General features: G+C 38.3%; 1 protein-coding gene across 2 annotated transcripts; it reads right to left on the reverse strand.

Annotated features, from left to right (window-relative positions):
• Window positions 1-1,547: 1,547 nt before the first annotated feature.
• dnmt1 (DNA (cytosine-5-)-methyltransferase 1) lies at window positions 1,548-17,195 on the reverse strand. Of its 2 annotated transcripts, XM_028455323.1 has the most exons (36): window positions 17,160-17,195; window positions 16,757-17,018; window positions 16,346-16,382; window positions 15,597-15,704; window positions 15,263-15,500; window positions 14,505-14,577; window positions 14,347-14,425; window positions 14,228-14,268; window positions 14,098-14,152; window positions 13,897-13,980; window positions 13,709-13,818; window positions 13,516-13,634; window positions 13,345-13,437; window positions 12,556-12,707; window positions 12,195-12,382; window positions 11,065-11,079; window positions 10,389-10,569; window positions 10,164-10,261; window positions 9,750-9,897; window positions 9,552-9,667; window positions 9,280-9,481; window positions 9,054-9,187; window positions 8,786-8,965; window positions 7,719-7,943; window positions 7,428-7,620; window positions 5,366-5,456; window positions 5,152-5,286; window positions 4,763-5,045; window positions 4,523-4,664; window positions 4,226-4,392; window positions 3,445-3,622; window positions 2,486-2,681; window positions 2,246-2,409; window positions 2,035-2,151; window positions 1,834-1,927; window positions 1,548-1,755 (listed from the first exon to the last, which is right to left on the reverse strand). In XM_028455323.1, exons 2-36 carry the CDS (start codon window positions 16,792-16,794, stop codon window positions 1,721-1,723), a joined length of 4,509 nt encoding a protein of 1,502 aa, XP_028311124.1. In that variant the 5' UTR covers window positions 16,795-17,018; window positions 17,160-17,195; the 3' UTR covers window positions 1,548-1,720. The 2 variants fall into 2 exon arrangements, with proteins under 2 accessions (XP_028311124.1, XP_028311125.1); XM_028455324.1 differs by lacking the exon at window positions 11,065-11,079 and having other exon boundaries at window positions 17,160-17,194.
• Window positions 17,196-18,287: the final 1,092 nt, after the last annotated feature.

The raw sequence follows: 18,287 nt of genomic DNA on the forward strand, positions 1-18,287 counted from the left end.
CTCGTCGTTGAATGAATGACACAAAAGAAACCTGCAAGACATGGGTGCCGTACTCCAGTCCTCGAGGACCGGATTCCTGAGCATTTTAGATGTGTTTCTGCTCCAACACACCTGAATCAACTGAAAGGCTCGTTATCGTGCTTCTGCAGAGCTTGATGACGACACGTTGGTTTCAACCAGGTGTGTTGGAGCAGGGACACATCTAAAAGTCTCAGGAATCCGGCCCTAGAGGACTGGAGTCCGGCCCCCTTGCTGTAAGATCTCTATACCTAAGGTGAAGTGTTATTGCACTGACAATGATATGCCCATAAAATGATAGTATCCACACTTACAAACACTTTCCTTTTATTAATCAGAATCCACCTTTCAGTTTGCACGGGTGGATTCACCTCATATCTCACATTCTACTATAAATGGTCAATGTAAAGACCTCAATAGTTTTGGTATAAGTGAACCTTCTTTGCTTCAATCTGTTTTTTTTCCATATTTATTGTTGCACCGATCTCACCAGAGCAAATTCCTCATTGTTTAAACTATATGTGGCAATAAAATTATTTGATTCTGATGAGCGACTTATATGCTCATTAAAAAAAAAAACCTCATACCACTCATGGAGTCCATTTGAACACGTTAGCTAACATAGATTAACGCTAAGCCTAAGATATTTAACCAAATAGAAATAAATTTGAAAATGTCCTTTTAAAGCTCTCAAATGTGTGTTCAAACATTGCTATAGGTTTCACAGTAGGTCTATTTATGTAATTTAAATAAGAAAAATTCTTCAAACTTGTACCTTGAAGAATCTGCTTCATGTAGGCAACTTAAATATGTTGTAATCAACTTGTTTGTATTCACAGCCCAAAGTTCATTCACCCCATGTTCACAACAGTAGCTTCTAACATGTTGTGCCTCTTAATCCTAAAACACTACTGGTGGGTGATTTTCACGTATTTACATCATTTGTGTGTAGTTGTTTACTTGGTACCGTTGTAGCTTTAGCATCTTCTGTTTTAAAAGGTTCCCCTACTAACAATTGGGTGGTTTTCAGACTGCATTAAAACAAAAAAAGTAAAATGTCCATGCTACTTTTATCTATTCCAGTAGTTGTAGAATAAATATCACAATAAAAATGATAAAAATATTTGTCAGGTGATCATTTTTACCCAATCAAAAAATGCAATTCTTTTGTTCTCTCCTGGAGCTGGTTGTGTGTGTAGACTCCTCCCCCACAAAAGCATCAAATGCTTCAGAAAAGGGTGGAGTAAAAACCAAGTTTACAGTTTCATTTTAAAGATTTTCCATGTTTTTAGGCATGGTATGGTTTAATAGAACGCAACTTTAATTTCTCATATTTGAATTATAATTACTTTTATTGGGTAATTACATCTGGTAAAAATCACCCACTGTTATTAATTTTAGCGATAGTGTTCTACTTTCAAACTAATTTTACCACCTGAAATGTGTTTTGTCATTGCTTTTAAAACGTGGAACAAACCTGGAGTAGAATTTAGTTCAGTTTCTCTGTGGGAATCAATTAACCCATGACATGAGATCTCACGTTTTATTAAAAAGATTACATATAAAACCTGCATTAAAACATGAATCAGACAAATGTGGTTAAACACGATTAAAAATTAACATGGAATGAAACTAGAAAACATCCACAATAACAATTTGCTAAAATCAAAGTGTGACAAATTCTCATCAAGGGACGTAAAGATTATTCAGAGACTTCCATCATCTCAAGTTTGACGTCTGGAAAGAGAAGGAGAAAAAAAGAAATAATGAGCAAATGCAGAAAAGTCAGACAAAAACTTGGACTGATTAAGTCACCTGAGCTCTGTTCTTCTTTAATTCTCTGCAAGATGCACTTTTTGATCTCCAGGCCAATGGCTCTGGACAGAGGAGGAGGAACTGCGTTTCCAACCTGAGGCAGAAGCACAAAGAAGAAGTTGTGAAAAGAGACCAAAACCAGACACTCATCAATCCCACTGCTATAAGTGGGCTCACAAATAGAGCAAATGTAGCCCTTACTTGTCTGTGTTTGTCGAGGATGTTTCCAAATAAGCGGTATGTGTCAGGGAATCCCTGTGAGCGAGCACACTCCCTCACACTGACCACTCTGTGCTGCTCAGGATGCAGAACCCGGCCCTGAAACCAGATCCTTTGGTTAACAATGACAAATTCAAGACCTAAAAGAATCTACTAACCAAGCACTAAAAAAAAATTCCAAAAGGCCAGTCACCTGTTTGCCCATGGGTTCAGGGTTGGTCACAGTTGTGCTGAAGAAGCCGTCCCACTCCAGCCTGCCGTAAAGCCCGGCCCAGTGGTTATGACGGTTGCCAGTGTGGGGCAGACACCAGGGAATGAGGGTGTTAAACTGTCGGTCTGCTGGATCACAGGGAGTTCCTACAAACGGCCACAACCATTATTAGCATCGTCTCCGTGACTGGATCTCAGAACAAGTCTAATATAAAGGTATTACCTCCTGAACACGTGCACACGCCTCTGAGGGAGCCGGTGCTGCTGCGGCCGTTCTTCTTGTCTGGATGTGTGTAACGGAGTTTTTTGGTCATAGTTCCATCTTTGAGTCGAATCTCAATGTTGGGCAGATCTCTCCAGTCAGAGCCTGGAGCCAGAGGGATGTGACGCATTCTGCCTTCAACCAGGGCACTCATGTCCTGCACACAGTTAGCATATTTATTAGTCATAGGGACAGTCAGGTTAAGCAAGAACATTACTAAGAAAAAAATGAGAAATAGTCAAATTGATACTAATATTATGTGATGGACAATAACAGTGTTCTAAATTAAATATTCACAGTGGTCATGAGTTATGGAGAACAACAGTTACGGTTGTAATAGTGTGTATGTATGGAAACCAGGGTTGGGGTCAATTATAATTGTAATTGCAAATATGGTAAAAATCTCTTGCAGTCAATCATAATTAAGTTTAGATAAGCGACTTTGTAATTGTAATGAAAATTCTATTAACAAAAAATGTCAATTATAATTTAATGCAAAACTTGGGGAACCATGTTACAGTTCTACACGTAGTTTTTTCAAAATATCTCATAATTTTTACCATTTAAAAAAATAAAACCTATATTTTCATTGATTAGGAAGCCTAACAAGGTAAGCAGTAGATAAGAAATTAGATATTTGTTTTTAGTGTATTTTACAGCTGATTTAGGACATGTTATAAGAGATACTAACAGAAATTTAACACGAGGAAGGTTAACTTTTATTAAGTTATCTATTTCAGGCTCGGTATTTGTGATTAATTGTAATTTAACTTTAGTAATTAAGAACATAACTGTAATTGACTTTGAGGACAAAAAATTATTGTAATTGGAAAAAAGCTGTTCAACAATCGTAATTGAACATGGGTAAATGTAATTGACCCCAACCCGTTGGTCCACAGTGAACAGAGAGGGCGTGTCACCTTGCAGATGTGGTCCCTGAGGATGGGCTGATACTGCGTGCCTCGGATCTGCCTTTGGAACCATGACTGAGGTTCTCCGTTGTAGGAAATCTCCAAGGCTGCAGCACCGTTACGGATCTCTGGCAGATCAGACATGGTGTCCCTGACCGTGATGGTTCTGTAGATTCCACCGTTCCCTCTGAGGAACGACCCAAACATTAAACCCAGTGAATGAAATGCTGATACAGAACTACATTATTTGCCTGGGCATCTTCTGGCCATGATTACTTCATCACCTTACGGTTTAAAGACAACTTATTTAAACGACATAAACCATTCGTTAGAGCTGGGAGATATATCAAGTTTCCTATTTTGGAGATATAGAATATTGCCTGCATCGGTATATTTTCATAGCTTATTTTGTTCGTATCAAAATACAAGTTTTAGGAGTGGCTGCTTTCTCAACTTCTCAGAAAAGCATGAAAAACACAGTTAGATGGATTTCTGAGTGCTTCTTAACCAAGACCATCACCTGAACAAGCCACAGTATAGAACTCACTCACACGTGCTGTCCTATAGAGGAGAAAAAGACAAAAGCGACACTTACTTGCAACTGTTTGTTAATAACTGTGCGGCATTTCGCCTCAGCAAATTAAATCCAGAATTGTTTTTTGGTAACACTATTTGAATTAAAATTAATCTAGATTTATATAATACATCACCATTTTGAGAAGAAGATATTAAGATATGAATTTCGGTCCATATCGCCCAGCCCTACCATCCGTTTCTTTTGTTTTTTTACCGTGTGACGTTGCTGAAATATTTCTTTTCGTCCACCACCACGCTCAGAGAACAAGCTCTGGGAGCAAAAACATGCAGTGGTTCAGGATAGTGAGGCAGTTTCTCCCCTGGTGCAGCAGCCAGGATGATGGCCCTCCGACGGGTCTGAGCAACTCCGTACTGACCAGCCTGTAGAACAAGGGCCCAAGGGATTAGGTGTATATAACTTCAGCATTAAAAAACAAAAACAAAAAATGCTCTTCTTTCTGTTGAGGGGTCAGGTAACTGGGAGAACCACAACCCAGTATGTTAGCCTCACCTGAAGGACACCAAAGGTACACTGGTATCCCATTCGCACCAGACAGCGTAGAGTCAGCTTTAGGATCATGGATTTTTTGAAGGAGACAAAGTTCCTCACGTTCTCAAGCAGGAAGAACTTGGGTCTGTAGTAATCGCAGTAACTGCAATGGAAGAAAAAAAAATTTGCAAATGTAAAGTTTAATTCTGAAAAGTTTTGCTTCTAGTAAAGATGTAGCATCAGATGAACTCCCACACTTACCTTAAATAGGAGACCACCAAGGAGTTCTTAAATTTGGAGTAAGTGCGAGAGTTGAAGCGGTTCATCCCACTGAATCCTTGACAGGGAGGTCCTCCACAGAGCATCTCCACGTCACCTTTCTGAGGAAGCTTCTGACCCAGAGAGTTGGTTTTCTCTCCAGACATGACCAGCTTCAGCAGGACGTTACAGTCCTCAGTGAACACTGTGGTGCCGGGGTTGTTGAGTCTAAAGGCCTGTGCAGCAGGTTCCCACATCTCAATGGCCCAAAGAGTCTCCGAGACACCTAGACATAGAAAGTGCTCAGGTTGAAATCTTTAAAACCGTTCTTAGGTGTTGTTACAGATCTAAGATCATGTTATATAACTTCATGAGTCAACAGAAGCACCTACCAGTCTGATGGAAGCCCTCAGACAGTCCACCACAGCCAGAGAAGACGTCTAGTGTGCGGTATTTTGGCACTTTGGGAGTTTGTTGTTCCACAGGTTCTTGGGGTTCCTGTGCAGCAGCTTTTCCTTTGCCTTTCCCTTTTTTTAAACAGATAATAATTAAGTTACATTAAAGTTAAAATAAATGTTGGACAATGTTTCTTGCCCGTGTGTTTACCTTTTCCTTTGCCCTTTCCCTTTCCTTTTTGAACAGCTGAACGAGCGTGATTTGGAGGATCTTCAAAGTTTTTGGTTTTTGCATTGTAGGCCTGTGAATGGAAAACATGTTGAAACTGCAGAAAATATGTTTTCATCTTCAAGGTGATATACAAAAAAAACATGTATAAATAATATAATTGGTTCAAGATGCATCATTGTACAGAACATAATGTAGAAATGGTGTTTTTGCCTCAGCCTGCGAGAATTGTATTTTAAGTAGGGATGTAACGATTCACTCAACTCCCGATACGATTCAATTCACGATCCTGGGTTCACGATACGATTTTCTCACGATTTATTTTACAAAATGGGAATGTTGACAAATGACTGAAAAATTTTCCTTTATTTTTTTGGGGAAAATACTATACTATTTTCCTTTTATTTTTCATTGCCAAAAGAATCCCTTGATAAACTATTCAAAATGATGCAATTTAACTAAAAATAAATCTTGAATGAAATAAATAAAGGAATAATACAAATGAAGAAGAAACCTATTAATTTAAATTCTGGTTCTATAGTAAACAATTCAAAACTGCATAATAGTTCTTTTTCTTTTTAAAAGTGCAACTGAAAATGTATTTTGTGCCTTAACAATTGGACTTTAAAAAAAACCAGTCATTTTACTGTATTTACGTCAGATATTTGTTTGGACCAGCAGAGGGCGCTGGTAACCCAGTGGTCGGTTGGCATGCAGTTATTCCACCAGTGAAGAAGAGAAGCTATGCTAGCAGACAGAGCTAATAGAAAAACGTGACTTTTACAGATATTTACGTAATATTACAGATATTCTTTCGATGCTAAAGGAGTAAAGAATCATTTATGAGCATGTTTAACAGTAAATGGCGGCCAGAAAGAAAATAGTAGCAGATTCCACCCGTCACATCCGCTTCTGGAAGGATTAATATATAGCGCCCTCTGCTGTTTAAAAAAAGTACTGCGATTCAATTTTCAGAGCATCGATGTGAACCGTGGTACCTATGAATCGATTTTTAACTGCCTTACAATTAATCGTTACATCCCTAATTTTAAGTGTTCAATTTCATTTAAATTAATCTACTTTGTCTCGTTCATTTTAGGACATGTAAATCACCTTTTATTTGCTTAATCTGTTTATATTTTCTTTTCAGTTTTCTCATCCTTAGTTTACTTTAAACATGTAACAAAATAAACTTTAACAAAGAGCTAAAACAGGCTCAGTCCAACCCACAGGAGATGAACTCTGCAGTTTGTGGCAGTAAATTATGATAATCCCTCTGGTTACCACTGCCTACTAACAGTTTGTTTTTTCTCCCCACAGAGCAAAGGTAGAATGTGTGGGACAGGAAGGTATATTTGACCAAAACTTGTGGAAGAGGCAAGTATTTGTTTCACTAGTTTATATTTTAAACCACTCTATTTTGGTTTACAAATCTTATGTTGAGAACAATAAAAATATCAAAGGGTCTATGTTTTTTTTCCCACCATCCCGACTTGTTGAGTGCAGCATTGTTGCAGAGCAGGGCCGGCCTACCCGAGAGGCAACACAGGCGGTTGCCTAGGGCACCGTCAAATTGCACCCCCCCAATTTTTATACTAATTTAATAAGGTATAATAAACGTGAAACATCCTTTAAAAAAAAAAATCACTGTACATGTTTTATATTATTTGAATATTCATATTAAAAAACTTCTAATCTCCTGCCCATATTTATTTAATTTTAATTCTTGTTCTATTCTATATAATTCTATTGTGTTTGCACATTGTGTTCTGTGGTTTTAAGATTTGTGTTACTGACGACTAAAACCAAACAGGAAAATAGAAATTTCCTTGAACTGAAACTTTTATATCTCATTTTAATTTTTGATTGCACTGTTTTTCGCACCATTTTTGTTATTGTTCCCTCGAGACATTTGCACTATACCTGTAGGTGTTACTGGTAGTAATTTCGCCTTGAGTATCAAAGTTGCAGAGGCACTTGTAAATGCACGATTACAGCCTTGGCTTTAACAATCACTGTGGGTTAAATGTGGGGACATTTTTACCTCCAGGAAATAAAAGCGATCAAGTCCACCGCTGGAATAATCCTGGACCGACATGTTCAGGTCTTCTGCGTATTCCACCTGACAGCGGCCGAGCACATCCACCATGCAAACCGTCGCCTCCTCATCGCTCCAGTACAGCTGGTTGATGTCAGTGTGGTAACTGGCTTTGATACCTTTGTGGGTGTTCTCTGGCCTGGAAAGAGGAACGAAATTCACCCATATGTGAACTACACTTTCATTAGACGAATACCTAAAAGTTGACAGGGTTCACTCTTTCACAAAAAAAATAACCTGTAGAACTTGTGGAGCCGCAGTTTGACTTCGGATTCGTCTGGTTTGCCGTTGCTGCGTCGGTGACAATAGATCTCTTTGATGCGGCCAATTCTGAAGGGTTCTGGAGCGTCCAGGTTGGAACCCTTAATGTAGTCTGATGACTTTCTGTAATACTCGGGATACAACTCTTCATCCACATCCTCCTTCCTGTGGGGGCGTTTCACAGGACTGGCTGGTTTTACACTTGGGCACAAAAAGGAAAATTCATGTCATTTAATTACTTTGTTGGGGTCATTTATAATTGTAATTGTGTAATTGATAGCTAAATTACAATTAGGACACTATTGTAATTGCAATTGAAAAAACATTTGGAGTTCAGATTATTGACTTTGACAGTTTTTAATTTCTTTGCTAACTACAATTACAATTTAATTAAACGAAAAACTAGGGGAATCACGTTACAGTTTTAGGACTTACACATATGTAGTTAATAATTCTAAAATTATGTTTCAAATCAACTTTTCCCATCACCATTTTCTAAAGTATCTAAATCGAGGGGTATACTGACACAAAAAAGGCTCAGACACACACACCAACAATATTAATACCAAAATGTTCATTGATTAGGAAGCCTAACAAGGTAACTGAGATGAAAAACAAATTAAATGATAATATATTTTTAGTGTATTTTACAGCTGATTGAAGTCAAAACTGACCTGTTAAAAGAAATGCTAACAGAAGGTTACTTTTTATGGGATTAATTATTTAAGGCTCAGAAGTTGTGATTGAACTTTCCTAATTGAGAACGTAATGATAATGAGAATTGTAATTTTATTTTGTAAAAAAAGAACGTCAGTCACCGTAATTGTAATTGAACATGGATAACTGAAAACATAATTGTAATAAGAAAATGTAATTGACCCCAACCCTGCTTAAATCCCATATTTCATTACAAACTAAACAATTTTACAATGAAGACCGAATATAAACTAAATTGTAGAGACCATCCTTTTTTATAGTCAATTGTTCAGCAAAAAAAACAAAAAAAACAACACATCACTGCTTCCTCCAAAGATCCTGCTCACCTGAAGCCAAAAGCGTCAGAGGGCAGATAAACACCATCTCCAACCTTGTACTGGTCCCCTTTGAAGGAGGCCAACCCATAATGACACTTGTTGTCTTCATCGTTACGCTCCACAGGTTCAAACACGTGAGGTTTCTCTTGTTCCTCTTGCTCTTTAATCCGAGCACAGCTGCAGCAGAACCTACGAGCAAACGCACGAGTTTACACAAAGTGAGAAAACAAAACAAACAAAAAAAAGCAGATGAATAATAAGTGGGGCTGGTTCTCACGTGGACACGTTCTCCTCTGACGGAGAGATCTTGGGAGGCGTCTCAAACCGGGCAAAGTCTGTGTCGTACCAGAACTGGTAGAAGAAGCTCTTCCCATCATCCTCAATCACTTTGATGTCATCATCCACACCTCCCTGCAAAACAAGGGCAACCATTAAATGAGGGGGGAAAAAAAACTACAACAAAAAAACAGTGATTCATAAATCAAGCCGTCACCCCAACTTGCCTCCATGAACCAGTTATTAGACGGGGCCTTGTACATGACATTGACTTTTTCTTGGACGTAATTCAGAAGCATATCTTCACACTCGTCCACGAGGACCAGCTCCAATGGATCAGAGGACTCTCCCAGCACCGTGTGGATCCCACGATGAAACCAATGGGCGTGGAACATTTTCCCATTATTGTCCTCCCACAGTGCCGTGATCCTAATGAAACATCTGGTTAATACACAGTGCACCAAAGTGCTTCCAAATCAACCTGCTCTGAGTGTCACACCTGGCCAGGTAGAGCGGGATGGACGGATCCTCTGATGACACAGAGACACAGTCGCCCACCTCCAACACTTCATCGTTCACCGAGACCTTCCTGTAGTAACGTTTCTTTCCTTGTGTCTGAGAGGAGGCAACGATTAAAACTATTAAACATTCTACAGGATTTTTACGCATTGATGATATATAGTAAGAACAAACAAACCTGAATTGAGTCACCGATCCATGCAAGTTTGCACTGGACTTGCTTTTTCCTCTTGGCATGAGCAACTTTCTTGGGCTTCTCCTCGACAACTTCCTCTTCCTCAATGGTCTCATCATCTTCAGCCTCTTTCACTGCCAAGTTTGGGCATCTAATAATAAAAGGGTTTATCAACAAAAATAGCGCAAACAGGCTAATTTAATTTGACTATTTGTATAGCGCAGTTTACATTAACGTAATCTCACTGCGCTTATCAAAATATCAAATTCATAATAAAGAAAAAACCCACCAAGATCCAATGGAGAAGTGTGCATGAATACTGTTCAGTGCAAACAGTCTGGACTCAAGTACAGAGTCACTGCACAATATAGTGATGTGATGAGTCTAACAAACTTGATACAATGCAAACAAACTCACCTTCTCTGCTTACAAGCTTGCTTGCTTTTGCCACTTCCTCCAAATTTGATCATGTCCTTGCACGCAGCACATTTACCACAATCAGGGGACTGACAAACCTTCGACCAGCAAATAAACAATGTGTGTTACAAAAAATGCAGATGGGGGAAAAAAAAAATAAATAAAAAAAATCAGCTACTGCAGAGGATATTTCTGATTAACAAATGCTGTCACTCTCCCTCTCACCTCGCAGACGCCACATCGATGTCTTTTGATTCCACCATCTTTATCATTCTGCTCAATCTGATCAGAGAAGAAAGTGTCAAAGATCTGGTAGACCAGTTTAGTGGTGGTCGCCTTAGTCGGCCCTTTGCTGTCTCTCTCTATTTTTGTGGGATGTCGTATAGCCTGGCGTCTGGCAGCCCTCCTGTTGGAAAAAGATGTGATGTAACCAAGGGCGCATTTATTTAGCACAAGCAATGAAATACTTCAGATCATATAAATACATCAAACCATGCAGCATGAGAGACAAGCCAAATGTTTATATAATATAATTGAAAACACAATGAGGTTGAAAGCATTTTACAATCCAATGACTGGGAAGCTTTCAAGACTAAACTGCACAAGAAACAATTTTAATTTCTTTTTGGAGAAAATAGTGCATTTACGCATTGTGTTGTGGAATCTTTGTTTGCCATTTGTAGACTAGTTCAACATCACCTCAACTGTAGTTAAAAGCAACATTTATAAGTGGACCAGGTAGTCATAATGGCACAATGAAAAACTGCGATGGAACTACTGTATTTTGAAATGGAGGACGGGGAAATTACACTGGTACAGTGCCGTTTTAAATACACTTCTAGATGTTTCACAGAAAATCACCAAGCAAGCTATGGATGCAGTCATGATTAGGCCTACCTACCAGTACAGCTGCATGCTGCATTAAGGAACGTCAGAGTGTGAGACATTAGGCAGAAGAAAAGCTGAGCAGAAAGTAAGCAAATATTGAAATTAACTTAAGTGTTACAGTCATTAAAGGGTACCTGTCATGAATATTAGGTGTAAGCCCTATCAAATGATTATATATAACATGAAAGGTTTAGTCAGTTTTTCTTCTTTTAAAGTCCTTGTCAAGCAGCCAAGAGGAAAAAAACAGCTTGTTTATGAGACACGACTGATTAACGCCAACGTTGGATCCCGGTAAGGATGTTGAGCTGTTCAACATCCTTACCTATCCTAACAAGTCCAATTGTTAAGGCACAAAATAAATTTTCAGTTGCACTTTTAAAAAGAACTATTATGCACTTTAGCATTGTTTACGATAGAACCATAATTTAAAATAATAGGCTTCTTCTTCATATGTATTCCTTTATTTCATTCAAGATTTATTTTTAGTTAAATTGCATTGTTCTGATTAGTTTATCAAGGTATTCTTTTGACAATGAAAAATAAAATAAAAACAGTAAACTTTTTCCCCCCAAAAAAATAAAGGAATATTTTTCAGTCCAATTTTGTAAAATAAATCGTGAGAGAATCGTATAGCGAACCTATTATCGTGAATCGAATCGTATCGGGAGTTGAATGAATTGTTACATCCCTAATCGTTACTAAAACATAAAGAGGAAAATTATAGAAATAATTTGGTCATCCATGTAAACACTGTACTGAAATCACATTTGGCCCAACATAGCTGCTCCACAATTCAATTTTAAGACATAAATTTTTTAATTTAATTTTAATTTTAAATGTGATTTTTTTTTTTTTTTTTTTTTTTTTTAAACGTGCACATTTTTTGTTTAGTGGTAATAAAATCAAATAATTTTGTTTTATACATGTCCACTAAAGGTACCCTTTAATGTTTGTTTTTTTACTAATTGCAGCAGATGAGACGTGTGCAACAATACGATTAACATTCTGCAGTATGATCAGACACTGATAGGTTAGATCTCTGTCAAGTCTGCATTAATTACCCTAAAATTATGACATTTCCTCCATGGATCACAAAATAAAGCTTAGTGTAAACGAATAAGGATGGATCCTAGTCAAGCGTACCTCTTGCCCAGAGTAACTCCTGCCAACTTGATTAAGTCTCTCATGCAGGGAGTAACAATGATGGGCTGCTCATCCGGGTCACCAGCTTCATCATAGCTTTCCACCTGCTCCACGACAAACTGTGCATGACGTAGCAGCGTGTCCTCGGTGAAGCAGTTAAAGTTCAGTCCTGCAGGAGGCACTGTTGTCTGTAGGCGACAGAAACATGACAAGCAGTTTTACAGAGTTCCCTCACAGACATGGACACATCAGATGTCCCAATGATTGGCATTAATAGTGATCTCTACAACACAAACGTGCAAAACAGGCCAATTCAGATTTCATAAACACCTAATAGATCAAATGTGAAATCATTCGTCACCTCAATTTTGTTAAGAAGGTCCTCGTATGAGACATCTCGATTCTTCTGAAGAAATTCCACGACTATCTTGCTCATATAGATCTTCTCCTGCATCAGCGCAAATATTTGCGAATACTCCTCACTGGACTGCATAAGGATGTAGTCAGCAAATGCTGCACAGGAAAAATACAAATCAGAATTAATTCATTGACTTTAGACAAACAGATACAGCTGGTTCAGAACTCTGCAGCTCGGGTCTTAACCAGAACAAAGAGATCAGAACACATTACTCCAGTTTTAAAGTCTTTACACTGGCTCCCAGTCAACCTCAGAATAGACTTTAAAGTTCTGCTGCTGGTGTATAAATCTGTGAATGGGTTTGGTCCAGAATACATCAGTGAGATGTTTGTCAGGTATGAACCCAGCAGGTCTCTCAGATCTATGGACACAGGTCAGATAGTGGAGCCCAGAGCTCACAGTAAACACGGTGATGCAGCAAAGAAGTGGAACAAACTGCAGCAAAGCCGAAGTCAGCATCACATGTGATCATTTTTAATTCAACATTAAAGGTACTTTTTCTCAACTGCGTATGACAGAGGGAGATTTTTGGTCATGTTGTTGTTGATGTAATGTGTTTGTTGATTATTTTAAATGTTCTTATTGAATTTAAGCTGTTGAATGTTTTCTGTTGCACTTTTTGATCATGTAAAGCACATTGAGTTGCCTTGTGTATGAAATGCGATATACAGTATAAATACATTAGCATTGCCCTGCCAAGACTAAACAGCACTGAGTGAAAACCAGTCCTACCGGTTGTGAATCCAATTAAAGCCTTTTCACCCCCATCAAAACCGGTTATCCACCAGGCATTGATGGGTCCTAGCTTTTTGGCGGGGACACCACCTGTTCAGAAATAAAAACAATGGTTGAATAAAACCCTGCAATAATCCATCAAATGTTCTTCGAAGCTACGTTAGGTACCGTCCATGCAAGGGTTGTCATCATAGATAGGCTTAACGACGCAGCTGAAGTAAAGCTCCACGTTCTTCTCTATCAGTCCAGAGTCGAACGGACAAAGATGGCCACGCTTGTCATACACACTGCAAGACAACAAAAGCGTTTAAAAAAAAAAAAAAAAAAAACACTCCCCGACTGCATTCTAGAAAGCGCGTACCTAAAGTTGGTGATTCTGTGCTGCGGCAGATCCTCGTAGCTCTCAAACCCATCCTCATTTGAGTCAAACAAGGAAAGGCGCTCGTCTGTCAACATTTCTGGTTCATCCAGCTAAAGAAAGGGGTTCAAAGCTCCAGTCAAAACAAAACAATTCACCAAACGGCATCACAAAATATTACACCTTCTTACAGCGTCATCAGGATCTCCTTGAAAGAACTTGAGATCAGAGTCATCCAAGTACTGCCTGCAGTCGGCACATTTGGTTGGTGGTGGCTGTGAAAAAAAAACAAAAAAATATCCCATATTACACACGCACAAAAAATAAATAAATCACAAACTAGATGTTTACAAGGACTTTCAGTTATGAAGCAGAAGAATAATGATATTTACCTTTGCAACAGGTGCAGGTTTAGTAAGCTCAGCCTTTGATTCTGGCACCTCAGCTCTGCAGAAAGACACGTTTTAGGTTCTTAACTCCAGTAAACTCCATCATTGTGAGCAGGTCTATATTAGGACTTACTTTTCATCAGATTCCACTTTAAGGCGTTTCTCCTCTCGGGACTAAAAGTGTATAAAGCAGTATTCAACAACAAAATAAATCTTTAAGGCAAGCCAACAATGAAGCATTAAAACAATTACCTCCTCAGCATCATCTTTTTTCTCTTCATCAAGTCCATTAACAGCATCTCCATTTAAGTCTTCAGACTTGCGCTTCTGACTATAAGAAATACATCATCAAACATTTGGCTGAAAAGTAAAGACAGTAATTTTTAATACAGCATGAACTTCATACGTACACTTTAGAGAACATAGACATGATGGTTGGCTGTTTCCCAAAGGTTCTTGTAACCCTGGAACTGGCAGGAGATGCTATGGAGCAAGATTTGATTAAAGAATCACTTTAACAAAATAACAATGAGCATCACTTAGCGCAGTGGTAAACTGGAGAACTTTATTACAGTTGTAAAATATTTGATTGCATATTTTGTTATTTTTTTTCTTCAATAAAAGTTACTTTTTTAAACCCATTTCTTTTTAAATGTTGTTGCAATTGTGGGGACTGACTGAAAATATCTCATTACTTTAAGGGGGTGGGGGCAAAACAGAAAAAGTTTGAGAAACACTGATTTTTCAAAAAGTAAATAAATCATTAAAATTATACGAGAAATGGTTAAACCCATTACTCCACAAGGATCAAAGGACGGCAAGACGGGATACATAAATAACAATCATTAGTAGATTATGCCCTAAATCTTACTAGAGGAATTTTAGTAAAGGCTGGCATACACTGTGCGATCTTTGGCCCATTTTCAGCCAATTTTTGACTCTTGCGGCTATTTTTGGGATCGGGTCTCGCTAAACGTGTGTCGTGCATTGTGTAGTATACTGTACATGGGGTCACGAGAAGCGATTAACACCTCACGACCAGCTCCAGAACAGCAATCATATGGTGTATGCTCACTTTAAGAGGTGGATGGTTGTCTTTTGCTCCCCAACATTAGAGTTCAATAACAACAGTTAATCATTACCTACTACAACTACATACTTAACTTACTCTTTGTGTCAGAATTTGTTTTGCTCTTGCGTCCACCCTTTGCTTTAGTGGTGGTTGGTGTCTTGACCTCTTCCTGACTGACCATGGCTGCACTGTCATCCTCCTCCTCTTCCTCTTTGTGGGAACCATTAGTAAAGCCATTGGTTTTTCCATTCAGCTCGGCCCCATCTGCATGTGAGCCATTCTCATGGTGAAGTTCTTTTCCCAGCAAGGCCTTCACTTTGGTTATGTAGGCCTCCTGAGTAAAGCAAAGCACAAATCAAAGACCGAGAATTAGCAGTGGGAAGACGTTAACAAATCGGAGGTGATCGAAAGAACTCCGTCTGTCACTGACCATTGAGATCTCTGAACTTTTCATTTTTTCCTTCAGGCTGGTTAGCTTCTTTTGGGCATCAGTATGCAGGAACTCCTGCACCAACTTCAGCTTCTCCTTCAGTTGATCCTGAAATAATGGGCAAAATAAAACATGTTTGAAAATCAGACCAAAAATAATGTATATACATTCAGTCCAAAGGTTTACAGTACATATGTCCATAGTGTGACACTGATGACTACATATTTCTGACCATGAATTGATACTTATGACAAATATAGAAGTAAAAACTATTTATTTTGAGCAATAAGTTGCCATTTTTTCAGCTTTGTTTACAAGATGTGGTTAGTTCACAATAAAAGGACAGAAAAATTAGTTTGGGCAAAAGGATTGAAAATAGAGATGCCTCTTTTTTTTTTCATAAAGGCAATATGCACCTACAATTTATCATTATCACCAATAACAGTTATTTTATATAATAATTTTTTTTTACAAGTTTGGTTGATACAGCAAAACAGGCTCCGAACATCCAAAGCTAGAGATTCAGGAATGTCAGAGTGTTTAAAAACTTTAATAGCTCACCGACATTATAGTGTTAAAAAAACAAAAACATGCTGCACACAATATGATTAACATTTTAAAGACATTTCATGTATATTAAACCCACCGTTGTCATTAATCGAAGGATAACTCCCAACAAATGATTGAACCAGATACCATCATGAATGAATGTTTATGTCTTATTGCTCATACAGTGCAACAGGTCTCACCTCCTCTCCAGATCCTCCTTCATTCAGCATCTGCAACCTGTAAACAACCGATTTAAATTAATGTGGTAATAAATCTCAGTCAACCAGTTTCTTGTTAGGTTAGGCTAAAGCAGCAAAACCACTGTGACATGGAAACAAAACTTCCTGGCGCCAAATCACTCGCTGCACCATCCATTGACAGGCTAGTGAGCTAATATGCTAATGCAGTAATCAGCATCAACACGAGCTGTTGTGAAGCGGCGACAGGCTAACGCTAGCTGCTACAGGGAACTGATGACATAGTTAGAGCTAGCATAGTGAAGTTTAGCCCAACACGGTCAGGTTAACACGTTACACTGCTGCTGATGTTAGTTTCTCACAACTGACACAACAGGCAGAACGCCAACAATAACACCAGGACGATGAACGCACCTTTTTCTGACGTCGTCAGGCAGTGAAATGGATGGCATCCTTAAGCAGCTATTGGGAAGTGTAAAACTCAGGCTAAAAAACAGTTAAAAACAGGCAATCTGAGCTGTCCTCGTTCACAGCTCGCTCCACCTTGCTGTATGGCTCGTGCAGCTCTTCTCAATGGGTGCTATCAACGATTCGGGCGCGCGGGCCGTCTTTTCGCGCGGAAACCTGGGCGTTGTGGACTGTACCAATGGGACGTTCTGCAGGTGACACCATTCCACTGCAACACAGTAATGTTCTCACCGTAATCGTAGTTTTCACTATTTGCGAACTACACAGACTCTGTAAAATATAAAACATTCCACAAAAACTTACAACTCTAGGTATAATGTAGTTTTTGTGAAATAATAGGTTCGCTTACTCATTAGTGTCCTGCTATTTGAAGGGTAGAGTGGTCTACTGACCAGGCGGAAGTAGGAAAAAAAAAAAAAAAAAACTTTATTGAAGTTAAAAAACAAACATGGCGCATGTTTCCAAATACAAAAGCTCTTGGACCATTGAATTACTAAACAAAGCTTTAACTGTTTGGATTTGTGACAATTTTACTGTTTACTACAATACCTTGTGTTAATTGTGTAAATATTGTTTCATTTTTTTGCAGCTCATTTGTGCCTTGTGATCCACTCAGGGACAAATAAAGCTATCTGAATCTGAATAGAATTTAAGGTCAGGTGACCGCCGTTTAATTTCAATTCCATTCTTATACTTTGTGGCTTTTTCAGATGTTCAATGTGTGTTTGTAGTGTGAAACGTGTTTTAGTCATTTACAGTTTTAGTTGTCTTGTTTTATTTTATTTTTTTTATTAAACTCACAATTAGTTGGAGAGCTCTCATAACATACTTTAATTTTCTTTTTCATGTTTCCATGCTGCCATTTTTTTTTTTTAAGGATTTTTTTGGCTCTAGTGGCCTTTATATGACAGTTGCTTGACAGGAAAGGGGGTCAGAGAGAGCAGGGAATGACACGCAGGAAGGGGTCCCAGGCCGGGAATCGAACCTGGACCCGCTGCAGGTGAGGAACTATGGCCTCTGTACATGGGGCGGGCGCTCTACCCACTGAGCTAAACACCGCCCCCATGCTGCCATTTTTAAGGCCAACGTAATGCATACAAATATGGCTGATCTCAGTGGAGTGTTTTTCATTTCTTAATAAAATGTATTATTATTATTATTATTATTATTATTATTATTATTAATAATAATAATAATAATAAATATACTGTTTTACTGTCTTGTTCGGGCATTTATTCATTGACCTGGACGTAAATTAATATTTCTTCACCACCTGCTTGCATAATTGTAGTAGGTTAAGTGTAGGTTTTTAAAAGAAAAAAAAAATACAATCATTTTAAGCAAAGTCAGTAAAGTATGAATTTCAGTTGTGCTATTAAGAATTATTTGTGGCCATGATTTGACATCCAAAAGGAATTATTTTTTAATAAAAATGTTTAAAAGTTCAAATTTGTATAATATTGAATTTCCTGATTCT

Source organism: Gouania willdenowi, chromosome 8 (assembly GCF_900634775.1).
Source record: "Gouania willdenowi chromosome 8, fGouWil2.1, whole genome shotgun sequence".
In the NCBI taxonomy this organism is placed as follows: Eukaryota; Metazoa; Chordata; class Actinopteri; order Blenniiformes; family Gobiesocidae; genus Gouania; species Gouania willdenowi.